Consider the following 14,299-nt stretch of genomic DNA (forward strand, 5'->3'; position numbering starts at 1 on the left):
GGCAGGGACTAGGGACTATTTGTAGTTTTTTTAAACACTTAAATATACATTGCAGTTTAAAAAATAACTGCTTGTATTGAATTTTGATGAAAATACAAAAAATATTTTTATTTTCAAAATTCCTCTAACCGGAGTTTAATCGGGACAGAAAGTACCAGCCAGTGATGTGGGCCCACATCACTGGTACCAGCCCTTAAGGTATCTGAATAACAAAGGGGACAAAATAATAACAAACAGATAAAAATAAAAACAAACGAAACAAGAAGACGAACATAACCCTACAGTATTTGTAGATTTCTGAGGTTAGATCAGTTAGAGTCAAGAAAATTAAAAATATATAATTAGAATTCTACTAATAATTTTACCTTTTTAATGAAATAAAACTTAGAAAATGGATAATTTAAATAAAATAGCTAGATTGTTTGGTCTATTTAATAAAGTTAAGTTAAATCATACATCAAACTTTGTAAATACGCCATGTACAAGGTAAGAAAACAGATTTTAAAACATAAGTTTAAAGTATTCTTATTGTTCAAAATAATGATATTTATTTCAGTATGTATTAATTAAAAACAAATTTTAAAAATATAATTCATTGGGTAGTAATTGGTTAGATGTTAGATAATAATGTTCTTTAACTTTATTTTTGTTTGTTTTATGGCCTTTGGGAGTTGTGCCCATTTAGGGGGCAACATTTCTTAAAATTAACGCCTAACTAAACTTACCATACACTAAGATTATTACAAACCTAATCGAACAATCAAGGGTAGGGAAGGGAAAAAGGTTTTCGCACCCAGAGGTCGTTCAGGATAATGAAGCACAGACTAAGTGGACCACTGGCTTTAACTTTATTAATGAGACAAAAAGTGTTATTCCTGATTTAATATTATTGTTAATGTCACCTTGTAGGAATTTCACCGTAACTGCAGTCAAAAGAGACCTAATGGAATTTTTTGATGACAAGAAAAATTGGGGAGTTGATGAGGTAAAATGTGGTAGATCTTGGACAAAAGATGAGTTGAGGCTGAAATCGAACGAAGATTTACACAAACTCTGGTAAGTTTATATATCGTCGCCTTAATACTATACTTGATAACTCGAAATTAGTAGTTCTGAGATAAACGGGTTTAAAGATTTTAAAGATATTTGTGCTACTACCAACGGTAAATACGGAATTCACTCTGCAGCTTTAAAATACTGTTCCTTAACTTTTTGGCTACTGATCTATTTAGGAATACGATGCAAATTTGTTTTCCAATATGGAAAATAACATGAAAAAGTAAAGTTATCAACTTTTAGCACTACCATAATGTTAACATTTGGTAATGTCACATGTGGTGCCAAGTTGCATCTAAGTGAACTTTTTAACAAAACTAATATTTTAAGCATTATTTTGGTGAAAATTAGCCCTCCGCCATGGAGGTTGCCAGAACTGCTAACAATTCTCGAATTTTTGCATTAACATGAACTGAATCAACAGATAGTAATTGTGTAGTAGGCTCAATGGTTTCAGAAAAACACGTCTACAACTACATAACTAGAGTTAGCTAGTTGTAGCATTTAGTGTATATCGCATTCGCGATTATTTCGATTAAACAATACCTTCATAACTCATCTTGTCAAGTTTTAGCACTGAATATTAGGGGCATTTGAGTTTTATCAACTTTCGTCAATCATAAATAAATACTTAACCCGTTTGGAGCAAGTTATCAAGTTTTTACACAATATGGAGGCAAATAAAATACATCTTATGAACTAGTTATCTCAAAAACGTCAATTTTGGAGTTATCAAGTTATGGCTAAGGCGACCATATGTTAAATTTATTGAATATCATGATTAATAAATTGATGGCTCTTAAATATTGATAGATTTAAAGAGTTGGTCTTTTGACCTATTCCACTGCAACGTTTTCAGATATATTGTGGTCCTCTAGTCCTAGATTGAATTCCCTAGGCTGACCTTTTTAAAAGGTACAATAGCCTCGAGACTGAACCTTCCATGTACCTACTTGTGGATTTTCTTTTTCTAGTGCAAAGAACCACACATTTGCCAGACTATCACACTGACATAAATGTGCTCTGCAGTTTCTTCTTCTATAGTCCAGGAACCGAAGCATTTCACCTCGCAATTTTTACAGAATGGATCGATTTGCTTGAAAATTTGAAAATAAGTAGTGGATAGTTCAAGGATCAAAATCTATATGATGCCGAAAGGCGCTTTTACCATGGGGGAGGTTGCCACCCCATCGTAGGGGTGGAAATTTTTTATTATATTTTGACTGCAAAAGTTGATAAAAATATTCATTCTAAGCAAAAAATGTTCTATACATTTTTTTTAATAAAATTAATACTTTTCGATTTATTCGCTATCGAAAGTGTTAGTTTTATACAGAAAAAATCAATGTTTTTTGACATATACTCATTTACCATTCACTCAATTTTTGCCGTAGAAAAAATTTTTTCAAACCAAGTTCTTGGGAATTAAATAACCTACAATTTCATATAAAAACATTTTTTCGTATATCTGATGCTAATCTTTCTATTCTGAAGAAAATGGCATTTTTGCCAAACTACAAAAAGTCGTTATTCGCTTTTAACTCCAGTTTTTTTTTAAACTAATCATTCTAAGCCAGTCAAACTTCTAGAATCTATTAATAATACATAAATAAAGAAGAATGAATAAGGCCAATGACTAACAGCAAAGCTAACTTACATTATTATGCTTCCAATTGGATTTCTTTTTTTTTTCTCAAAAAAATATATTGATTTTTTAACCGTAACCTTTTTAATTTTGATCTTAGAAAGTTTGCTAAAAAATAATTTTGTAGGTTTTTATAAGATCTATAAGACTATTAATATTAAATTCTTTTAAAATCCTCAGTCGCAAAAAGTGGTGACTTTTAAAGGGTTGGTAAAGGTGATTTTTGCATGTTATTACAAGATTTAATTGTCAATAGCTCACTCATTTTTACCGTAGAAAAAATTTTTGCAAACCAAGTTCTTGGGAATTAAATAAGCTACAATTTCATATTTAAATATTTTTTCGTATCTATGATGATAATCTTTCTATTCTGAAGAAAAGGAAATTTTTTATCACACTTCAAAAATTCGATATTTGCTTTTGACTCCATTTTTTTTAAAACTAAGCATTCTAAACCAGTTAAACTTCTAAAACCTATTAATAATACATAAGTAAAGAAGACGAAATAAGGTCAATGACTAATTTTATTCAGGGTGGTGATTAGGGGTTTGCTTTCAATCGCTTTTTCGCTGAAAAATATAGGGTCTGACATTCTTTTCATTATAAGCCACTTAATTTTTGAGCTAAAGACTTTGTTTGATTTCTGGAGATAGATATTTTTAAATACTTCAAATTATTTTAAACAAGTTATCCTCGAAAAATGCATATATTTCCCGTCTTTTGACTTTGAAACTACAATATCTAGCATTTGACGAAGAAGAGCTAACATATAATAAAGTATAGCTCGATTACTATTGGTCTTAAAGAAAATTTAAAAAAACGGTTTTGTTTATTTTTTCAAAAGGTACATTTTTGTTAAGCAAAGTTGTTTTGATAAAACGAAAACTTTTTGAGTTATTTGCAGAAAACTGATTAAAAACAATAATTTTTTTAATATAAAACTAACACTTTCGATAGCGAATAAATCGAAAACTATTAATTTTATCAAAAAAATGTATAGAACATTTTTTGCTTAGAATGAATGTTTTTACCAACTTTTGCGGTCAAAATATAATAAAAAATTTTCACCCCCAACATAGGGTGGCAACCACCCTCATGGTAAAAGCGCCTTTCGGCATCATATAGATTTTGATCCTTGGACTATCCACTACTTACTCTCAAATTTTCAAGCAAATCGATCCATTCTGTAAAAATTGCGAGGTTTTGTCCTATTTTAAGCTTCATTACTTGGACTACTAGGTGACAGACAGGCACGTAGCCAAGGGAGGGGTCCACGGGGTCCGGACCCCTCCCAAAACTGTCTCGGCTTTGGTACTAAGGCAGCAAGTTTATCCCCAAGTTATTATTATTATTTTTTTTAAAAAGTGAACGAAATTATCATTTTTTAATAAGATTATTTATAGCCAATTTAAACTTATATCCAATTCAAACATCAGAATTACCAAAAACGAAATTATTCTATCAGCATTTCAAATTTTTTACCTTTTACTTTTTATAGAAGTCCAGGTGTACCTACTCTTTTCTATGGAATCCTGTATTTCGTTAGTACTAGTCACTAACATCGTAAGGGACGCTAAAATAATATTAAAGGCACGATGGTGAAATTAGGTATTAAAAACAACTTACTAGGGTGAGATTGTCGTCATATATAGGGCTATAGATAGGGTGAAGCAGATAACTGGCATATTAGAAATATCTCGAGAACTAAAGGAAACAGAATCATGAAAATTGAAATAAAGGGGTTTTGAAGGATGATTTATTAAATGAAAATATTTTAATTTCTTTGAAACTTCCGGTTATACCGGAAGTTGCTTATAACTTCGTTTTTTTTTAAATGGCACACCCTGTATATTTTTACATTTCTGGATTCTCCTCAATATCTTCTTTCTTAAAATATAAGGTTTTGTAATACAGTGGCGTGCTGGCCATATAAATGAATCGGTGCAATCACCGAGAGGCCGCGGCCTCTTGAGGCCGGTCAAATAGGTTTTTTCACAAAAAATTTTAGATGTAACAAAAAAAATATTTTTTAATTTCAAAAACAATTATTTCCATAAATTATTGCTACATAAATTATATTGTACATAAAATATTGCTACAGATAATATTTATTTTCATACATACAATCATACATAGTATATTTATGATTTTCCAATTTTCTTCAAACATCTAAATCTAAAATATGTACTCTGCAGAATAAAAAATGGAAAAACGTCTTACAAATTTTTGACCGAATTATTGGAAGTATCGAAGAACGATTTGTCTTGGTCATGACGATTTGATCAAGACAAATCATTTTATGATAATATAAGCACTCTACATCTTAGAAATTGTGATAAAATGAAAAATGGATGTACCTTTAACGTCGCGTCATTTAAATCATTTACTGAAAAATTAAAAAAACATTATCATACCATATTATCTGCGATTTCAATTAGAGAAGAACTTGTGGATTTTCTGATAAATTGATTGTATTAAAAAATAGGATTTTGCAAAATACTGAAATTATTTAGTGATGAATATGTTCAGTCTACAGAAAATATGAAGGATGATATTATTAATCTAAGTGATAATGAGCATGAAGTAACACATGAAAGTGTTGTTAATATCGTGAAAATTCACCTCCGTGTGGTACTAAAAATTGTAAAGAGCTTGCTTGAGCTTGTATAGCTTGCTGTTACGCTGTTTTGCATAAGTACAACTTATATTAGTGTGCTTATCCAAATTTAAATAAAGTACAAATATTGTACATATATAAGCATTTATTCACTCTTTTAGTGACACAAGTATCTTGCTAAAAAAGCTTGTAAACGTTGAAATACATAAAAAATTGGTTAAGAAGTACCTACTTTAACACAAGATCACTTGAAAACATTTATGCTAATAGTTATAGAAAAAAAAGTATTAGCTTTGTATGAGCTTAAAAATGATGAAATAACGTACGAATTTGCTCAAAAATCTATTTTAATGCGGAAATTATTAAATAATTGCAAAATAATGTTTAGATTATTGCGTTTAAGTGTTAATTTAAATATTGTTAAATTAAAGTATTTGCACTATACTTGAATTTGTACTATCTTGTATTATTGATTTACTAAAATTCAACTAAAAAATTTTCAAAACAGAAGGTAAAATGAGGATGGGAGGCCGCTTTTCTATAAAATCACCGGGCCGCTTGAAACGTTCCAGCACGCCACTGTTGTAATATTATACAAGGTATTTTAAGAGATATTTACGTTTTTTTATTAATTTCGTAGCAACATTCACACCCTGTAGAATTGTGATAGTTTGACATTAAAAACTCTGCTTACGTTCAATTGATTTTCAATATAGTCTACTATTGTTAAGAATCATTAGTATAGCTATTTTTGAAATTTTAGTATACAGGTTTGGTCGAAACTCGGAATGAATATATTCTGAGTTTTCTTAAATGGAACATCCTGTATTTTAGTATTGTAATGAAATGCTATTTCATGGTACTTTTTTATTTTATAAGTATTCCCTATACCTAACTGCTTTAATTTGTGAGTTATTGGTGATTCAAGCTTAACATTAATTGCAACAAAAAATAAGTAAAATTTTATTAGGTTGGCCATGAAAATATTCAATCACAAATAATTTTTCCGAAATAAATACATATTAATCCAGACTGATCCTTAAAATTACCAATAATGGTTTAGCTATCAAAATACCTATGTAGTTAAGATTGTTAGTGCGATTAACAATTAAGCACAAATTAAAGCAGTTAGGTATAGAGAATGCTTAAGAAATAAAAAAAGTACCATAAAATATCATTTAAGAAAACTTACAAAATACTCATTCCGAGCTTCGACCAACCCTGTATACTTAAACTAAAAATTTGGCTATACTAATGATTCTTAACAATAGTAAACTATATTAAAAACCATTTGAACGTAAGTAGAGTTTTAGATGTCAAACTACTACAATTCTACAGGGTGTGAATATTGCTATGAAATTAATAAAAAAACTTAGTTATCTTTTAAAATACCCTGTATAACATTACAAAACCTCATATTTTAAGAAAGAAGACATCGAAGAGAATCCAAAAATATAAAAATATACAGGGTGTCCTATTTAAACAAACGAAGTTATAAGAAATTTGCAAAGAGATGAAAATATTTTCATTTAATAGATCATCCTTTAAAACCCCTACATTCAAATTTTCATGATTCTGTTGCATTTAGTTCTCGAGATATTTCTAATAGGCCCTTTATTTGCCTCACCCTGTATGTAGATGTTATATCTTAACCTAGTAAATTGTTTTTAATACCTAATTTCACCATTGTAGCTTTAATATCATTATAATAAAATTACGTTAGTGACTACCAACAAAATATAGGATTCCGTTCTACATTCCGATTCCGTACATTATATCTTTCACTTAGTAAAAGTAATATGAAAAATTTTAAAAATGTAAGTTTTACATGGTTAAAATATTTTTAATTTAAAAATATTTGTCCGCAGATTGCCGTTTGCACTTACACAAAAGTTTGTTGTCATTCTTCTTAGACGGCTAGAGCATAAGTAGCATATTGTCCGTTTTCTTTCGATAGGATTATTCGGCTGAGAAACTGATTCTATATTTAGGATTTCGTTTATGTCCTGTCGAATATTGCCCCACCAATTTGATATGTTTAATCTTATGCGCATCTATGACTCAGCAAGGCTTTTGCCCAAATCAAACATGAACTGAGAGTGGAAAACTGGCTTCCTATTTGTTTTGTGCGAATTATGGCAGTACATCACATACGATTGATAGTACTTATATTTATCATTCCTTAAAAAACACAGTATCCATGGTAATGTTATGGTTGCTACCATGGACCGATTTTGTCAATTCCTTCACATAAAAATTTGTAAGAGGTAATCCTCCAGTATCGCAGTTTTTGCCAAGATAGGGACTGGCATTAATCATATCTGTACTGTACATATACCCGTACATAGATGGCTTATGTTACTATCGTTAACACTAAAGCATCGTAATATTTACGACAGGATACCTAATTCACACACTTCCGCACAAAATTTAACTGACGTTTATACACCAATGTTTACTCTAGTACTAAAGAACTGTGGAACCCAAGTTCTTGGGATTTTCCGTTGCTGAGAAATTTCGCAGTGAAAATTCGGCGTCGTATATTTTACGAGTACATACTAGTATACTAGGTTTAAAATAGTTTTTTTTTCAAATTTTGCATATAGATCTAAAATTTATTCTGAATATTTTTTTCAATACCTTACCGTCTAATCTAACAAAAAATTTGAGTTGTGTTTGGACCCCCCTCAAGCACATTTCCTGGCTACGTGCCTGGCTGACAGAATCTACATAGGTTATCATCTGACAATCCCATTAGTTTCAAGTGATTATTCAGCTTATAGTGCCCTGTTAGCAAACCTACTGTGGCTTTGACTATTTTCCTGTCTTTGCTTATTAGACCTGCCATAAATTTTGGCGAATATTCTGTAATGAACTGTTTCGCCTATCGTTGTCCTGGTGAATTCCTCCACAACTCCAAAGATTTGTGAGCTACTCACTTTCTTGTAGCCATTCTTATAACTAAAGACTGGATTATATGCAAAATGCATATGCATATATATGCTGCATATTTCTCATGTTTTTCATAAATGCATATGCCTTGCATATTTGGAGATTTAAGAGCATATAAATGCATATTTTGATGGGAATTTACTCTACCCCATTTAAAAATAAGGTATATATTAGTAACATCAACATCCATTAAAATAAAATGTGAAAGTAAATATTTTGCTGTTAAGCTCCTTTGTTGTTGTACCCATAAACATAATGGGCGTTATTTATAGCTGCAGGTATCATTATCCGGATATTTAAGATTTATAGACTTCTCAGAATTTACAAATTACCTAAGTAAATACCGATTATATTTTGAATAACATTACAAATATTACCTGTACTTTCTGCTGGTGTCGGCCAACTATGAATTATTCTGGGAAAACCAACCAAAACGAAATTTTAAGCATTTTAAGGGTAGGATAGATTATTTTATGTTATGAATGGTTAGTCTTAAATCAATCGCCGATTATTCAACTTTTGTGATTGCAAGTTATTGACTATACTGTGTAAAAAAATCATTTTATTATTATTGTGAAAATGCCTAAAGTAGCAAGGGAAAAATCAAGTCTTCTCAGAAGTTGGATTGGAAGTAACAATCATCTAAAAGTTATCGACAGTGAAAGTATGTTTTGCACCATTTGTGATAAAAAGGTAAGTTCTCCACTTCAATAGATTTTTAAACTTATCAAACTTCTTTGCACATCTATGTGTCTGTCTATTCTAAAATGACAAACCGTCCCATTTCTTCAAAAACTGTTTTTTAAAGTTCGCAACGGTTTGGCTTATACAGAGCGAGGTGTTGAGAGTGGCCCACCCTGTATACTACGGTACACTGACTGTACTTTATTGTTTGACGATTTCAATTTCACTTTGAGAAATAAAAAAAAATTGGGGGAGGTTTAAAAAGTTTGATCATTTTAATGTAGGTATCTATTTACGAAAACATCTAAAACATCATTATCATTATATTCCAGATTCCATGTCAAAAGAAATTCCAAGTAGTTCAACACATAAAAACTTCACTTCACCAAACTAAGCTATCAAAAAATGATAATAAACCTCGCCAGCAGATTCTACAGAACAGTTTGCAGATTCAGAATACGTCAGTTGGGCAAGAAACCTTTGCAAAGGATTTATGCCATTTTTTTTTGAACTGCAATATCCCTCTGCACAAGTTAGAACATAAATCGTGTCAAAACTTTTTAAAAACTTATTGCAAGATTAAAGATAAACCAGCTCAAATACCAAGTTCTTCAACTCTTCGGAAAAAATATGTCAGTGCATGTTACAAAGATGTGATGACGAGTATTAAAAATCAGTTAAAAGCCGAATATCTTTGGATTTCCGTCGACGAAACAACGGATACAAAGGGTCGACAAATTGCGAATCTAATTGTTGGAGTTCTTAACGACTCTGGCGATTTTAAAAACTCATACTTAATTAGTGTAAAATGTTTGGAAAAAACAAACTATGCTACAATAGCTAGATTTGTTAACGAATCCCTAACAAATTTTTTTTTACCTGATCAAGTACCATTTGAAAAAATATTATTAATGCTTAGTGATGCCGCCTCATATATGATGAAAGCTGCATCCAATCTTAAAATCTTTTTCCCTAATTTAATTCACTGTACATGTTTGGCGCACGGCCTAAACAGAGTTGCAGAGAAAGTTAGAATTGAATTTCCCAATGTAAACACCTTAATAAATAATGTAAAAAAAGTATTTCTGAAAGCACCACTACGTGTACAGGTATATAGGGAGATGCTTCCCGATATTCCTTTACCACCAGAACCAGTATTAACCAGATGGGGAACTTGGCTTAAAAGTGCTATATTTTTATCTGAACACTACGACGACATCAAAAGCGTTATTTCAAGTTTTGATCCGACTTGTACCGCTATTGATAACTGTCAAAATATTTTTAAAGAAAAGTCTATTAAAAATCAATTGTTGTATATAAAATCGAATTTCGATATCATTGAAAGTTCAATTACAAAATTAGAGGCTCAAAATTTATGTCTTCACAATAGTATGTCTATTGTTGATTCGGTTAAACAGAAAATAACAAATCTGAATGGGGAAATTGGAGTAAAAATTAAAGATAAACTTGATGACGTTTTAAACAAAAATGAGGGTTTCACTTTATTGCGTTCAATAAATAATATAATCAATTTTGGAAACTTCGATGAAAATATTAATATGGATCCGTCTCTAATAGCAAAGTTTAAATATGCCCCAATTACATCTTGTGACGTTGAGAGATCTTTTTCTGCCTATAAACAAATATTAACAGATAGAAGACATAATATTAGTTTAGAAAATATGAATCAATATATGATTATTTATTGTAACAATAAAAATATGTAAATTTGTTTTATTGTACTCTTTTTATAATATTAGTTTAGAAAATATGAATCAATATTGTAACAATAAAAATATGTACATTTATTTTATTGTACTCTTATTTATCTTGTGGTCAAAATAAAATATTTTGCCGTTTTATTTGTCACAAAACCTGAAGTTAAAAAAATATATTAAGAAATAATAATACAATTTGGTTTAAATTCAAACCTATTTATTTATTTTTATTATTTTTTATTTATTTATGTATTTAACGTAAACCATAAAATTATTCATATAAAAATAAGTGCATATATAAATGCATATTTGCATGTTAATTGTGCATATTCAGCTTGTTTTAAAATGCATATTGCATGCATATTTTAGACATTTTTTAGTGCATATTTTCCAGTCTCTACTTATAACTGCCTTTGCAACGCCGCAGAAGGGTTCTGGTCCAATGAATGGCATTGATGCGCCTTGTTTGGACATTTCATCTGCTTTTCCATTGCCCTTATGTCCATTTAGCGCTGGTACCCTGGCTACCGCTAAGGTCTCTTAGTTTATTTAGGGCTCCCACATAATCAAATACTAGCTTAGAATTGACCTCTACAGAATTGAGTACCTTAAGCTCTGCCTGACTATCTGTGAAGATGCCAATTGAATGGAACAGTCTTTCCTGTTTTTCTATTTTTCCAAGCAGTGATGAATTGCTTTTATTTCTGCTAGTCTTCCCTCCCTGGTATATTAATTTTGAACTTCCCATAATGTTTATTGTGCTTTAGGTATGTACTCCTGAAGGAAAGAAACATGTTAATGACAATGGAACAAGAATGTAATGATAAAGCCAAGCTATTTCCTACTCCAGAAAGAATTGATAAGGTAGCTGATTCCATGGAAAACCTTGAGAGTGTAGTTAGAGAAAGAAACAAAGCATATCATCAGCTAGAGACTGGTGAGACAGGTGAAAGGCCAGGTAAAGTTCAAACTGGTGTGTTTGGACTTAAATATTATTACAAAATGACTGAGCATGTCATGCCCAAATACATGAATACAAAGTGGAGGGAATCCCATAAATTCTATAAATATAAATACGATAAAGATGTTGAAGACTTTCTTCTCAAATATAGGGAAAAATTGTACCTTAGCAAACGAAAGAAGGCTACGTAAGTTTTAAATTCTTTATTTTTAATATTTTAGATTAAGGCCATCGGTATATAATTCGCAAATATTTTACGGCTATCCCTACTTTTTCTGTCTTTACACAGCAAATTACGTGTAGTAAAATTCTCACTGGTAGGGATATGTAAACTTTACTTGACAATGTTATCATTAACTTAAAAGATGGCTTTTGAATGTTCTTGGATAACTGTTACTTGTATAAATAATTGCCTTAATTATTAATTCAGTTAATTAATATGATAATTTTTTGACTAACTACATATTCAGTGATTATAATAATTTATTTACTGTACAACAAAAACTAATAATCAATCGAGAAAAGAGGAAAAGTAATAAAGTGATTTTTTAATAATATATTGTTACTATGAAACGCTTACAATTTTGAACATCTTTAACAGCAAAATACTTGGATCACTGAATATATCCTGGTGTATTCTCTGCTTGGATCTTCCATATGAATAATAAACAACAAATAACTTTTAATTAATTCACATCTTAAATCAATTATGTATCAAATACAGTATCAATATTATTTAATCAACAACTCAAAATATTCCCGATGCCATGTCAAATATTTAAAATTGTCACTGTCTGACTGACAATATGCTGACAATATTCTATTCGACTGAGTGCGTTGTATGACAAAGATAGATTTGGAAAATATTACCACGGACATTGTGTTAATTTTTTTCCAATCCTGAAAAACCACTAAATATTTTTGAAAAATTTAAATGCAGAATGAAAGACTAAATTATTACCGAGGGCCGAAAGTCCCTTAGAATAAATAAAAAGTTTATTTTGAATGAGATATTTGAAATTAAAAATCACACTCAATTTTCTCTTAGATTTTCACCCCTGTAACTTATTAAAATAAACATTACAGAAGTTCTCAGGGACTTTCGGCCCTCGCTAATAACGTAATCTTTCATTCTGCGTTTAAATTTTTCAAAAATAATTATTAGTTTTCTCAAGATTCGAAAAAAATGAATCCCATTTGAATAGCATTGGAGCAGAAACTAAGTACCCATCCCCTTAAGTAAGTTTATTTTGATTGTCCATATTCACCCTTATAATGTTTTTCTCCTTCTGTTTTAATAAAAAGCCATATCCGTGAATCACTACGATTTTGTTACTCTACAATCGGAAAAATGAAAGAATACCCATGAACTAACATATAAAACACACTGTATTTTCCTGTCACCGTGTCACAAAGAAAATTGCCCAGTGCAAGAACATGTAATAATTATTATTACATGTACTTGCGCTGGCCAGTTTTTTGTGTGACACAGTGACAGGAAAATACAGCATGTTTTATTATGTTCGTTCATGGGTATTCTTTAATTTTTCCTACTGTAAGTATGTTCTCATTTTCCAATATTTATAGTTTTGCCTATTTTCAATTTCTAAGACGTTAAGCCCAGTATATTTTTTTGTCAGATCTGTGGACCGGAAGTTAATTTTAATACAAATGTGTGACACACCCACAAAGTCACTCAGCCTCCCAAGGTCACAGCACTGTGATATAGCAACACATAAAGGCGTCATTCGCCTTCTTAAGTCTCATGTGCATGACATCTTTCGATGTCATGGCACAGGCACATAAATTACTCTAGTCTAGTATATTGTTAGCCTCAAGCGAACAATGTCTTTCAAGTCATTCGCACGGAAAGGGTTAACTACTTATATTTTCTTGGATATCATATTCCTCCTTGCTTAATATGTAAAAAGACTGTTTAAAATGAAGGAACAAAAAATAATTTCATTCTTTTTTCAGGAGAGATTTCAACCATGTCTTAGGACTACTTAATAGATATCCAGATTTGGACATGGAAGCCCTTAAAGAACAATACCCAGATGTGGACATTGAGAGAGTAAAACGAAGCAGAAAATATGGAGGACATTTTACACCTAAATAGATTATTGAAATTTTTGTATAGATTATGTTAATATAAATAAATACCTATTAAGACAAAACTATTTCTTTTTCTGTAGCCATCCCGAAAACTAATTTTGGCAAATATTTAGACATCTAAAAAAAAGGATTTTGCAGTGAACATCACAACTCGTCACTGCATCGTGTGAAACAAAAAATTCAAAAAGATTTCATTAACTTATGATGAGTTTCTCGAGGTAACGCTATAGAGTTTCTTTTATTTTTAACGATTTTTGAGTTCGTGCTAGCACTTGGAAGTCAAAAAATGAAATTCTTTGTAACAAAAGGGTAAAAATCAACATATTTATTATTGTTAAACAAAAAGTAAGCATAAAAACATATACAGCGTGTCTACTTAAGTTGGAAACATATGGGAAACTTTTTTGTTATTCATTTCACGAAAAAAAGTTATTCTTTATAAAAAGTTCTGCATGCTCTAAAACCTAAGATTCAATCATCAGATATCAAATTTTGTCAATATTGTACGAGGTATGTCAAAAAATATGAACTTAGTTCAAGAGTAAAGTACC

General features: G+C 30.4%; 1 protein-coding gene across 1 annotated transcript; it reads left to right on the forward strand.

Annotated features, from left to right (window-relative positions):
• Window positions 1-271: 271 nt before the first annotated feature.
• LOC114324352 (39S ribosomal protein L47, mitochondrial) lies at window positions 272-13,810 on the forward strand. Its single transcript, XM_028272156.2, has 4 exons — window positions 272-486; window positions 910-1,056; window positions 11,440-11,820; window positions 13,611-13,810. Exons 1-4 carry the CDS (start codon window positions 392-394, stop codon window positions 13,750-13,752), a joined length of 765 nt encoding a protein of 254 aa, XP_028127957.1. The 5' UTR covers window positions 272-391; the 3' UTR covers window positions 13,753-13,810.
• Window positions 13,811-14,299: the final 489 nt, after the last annotated feature.

The sequence above is a fragment of the Diabrotica virgifera genome, chromosome 1 (assembly GCF_917563875.1).
Source record: "Diabrotica virgifera virgifera chromosome 1, PGI_DIABVI_V3a".
Lineage (NCBI taxonomy): Eukaryota > Metazoa > Arthropoda > Insecta > Coleoptera > Chrysomelidae > Diabrotica > Diabrotica virgifera.

Excerpts from the sequence above, each read along its gene's own strand:
- LOC114324352 (XM_028272156.2), top strand. The coding sequence starts at position 392 with ATGGATAATTTAAATAAAATAGCTAGATTGTTTGGTCTATTTAATAAA. Across the intron at positions 1,057-11,439 it reads GAAGATTTACACAAACTCTG|GTATGTACTCCTGAAGGAAA; the intron begins GTAAGTTTATAT and ends ATTGTGCTTTAG. Across the intron at positions 11,821-13,610 it reads AGCAAACGAAAGAAGGCTAC|GAGAGATTTCAACCATGTCT; the intron begins GTAAGTTTTAAA and ends TTCTTTTTTCAG.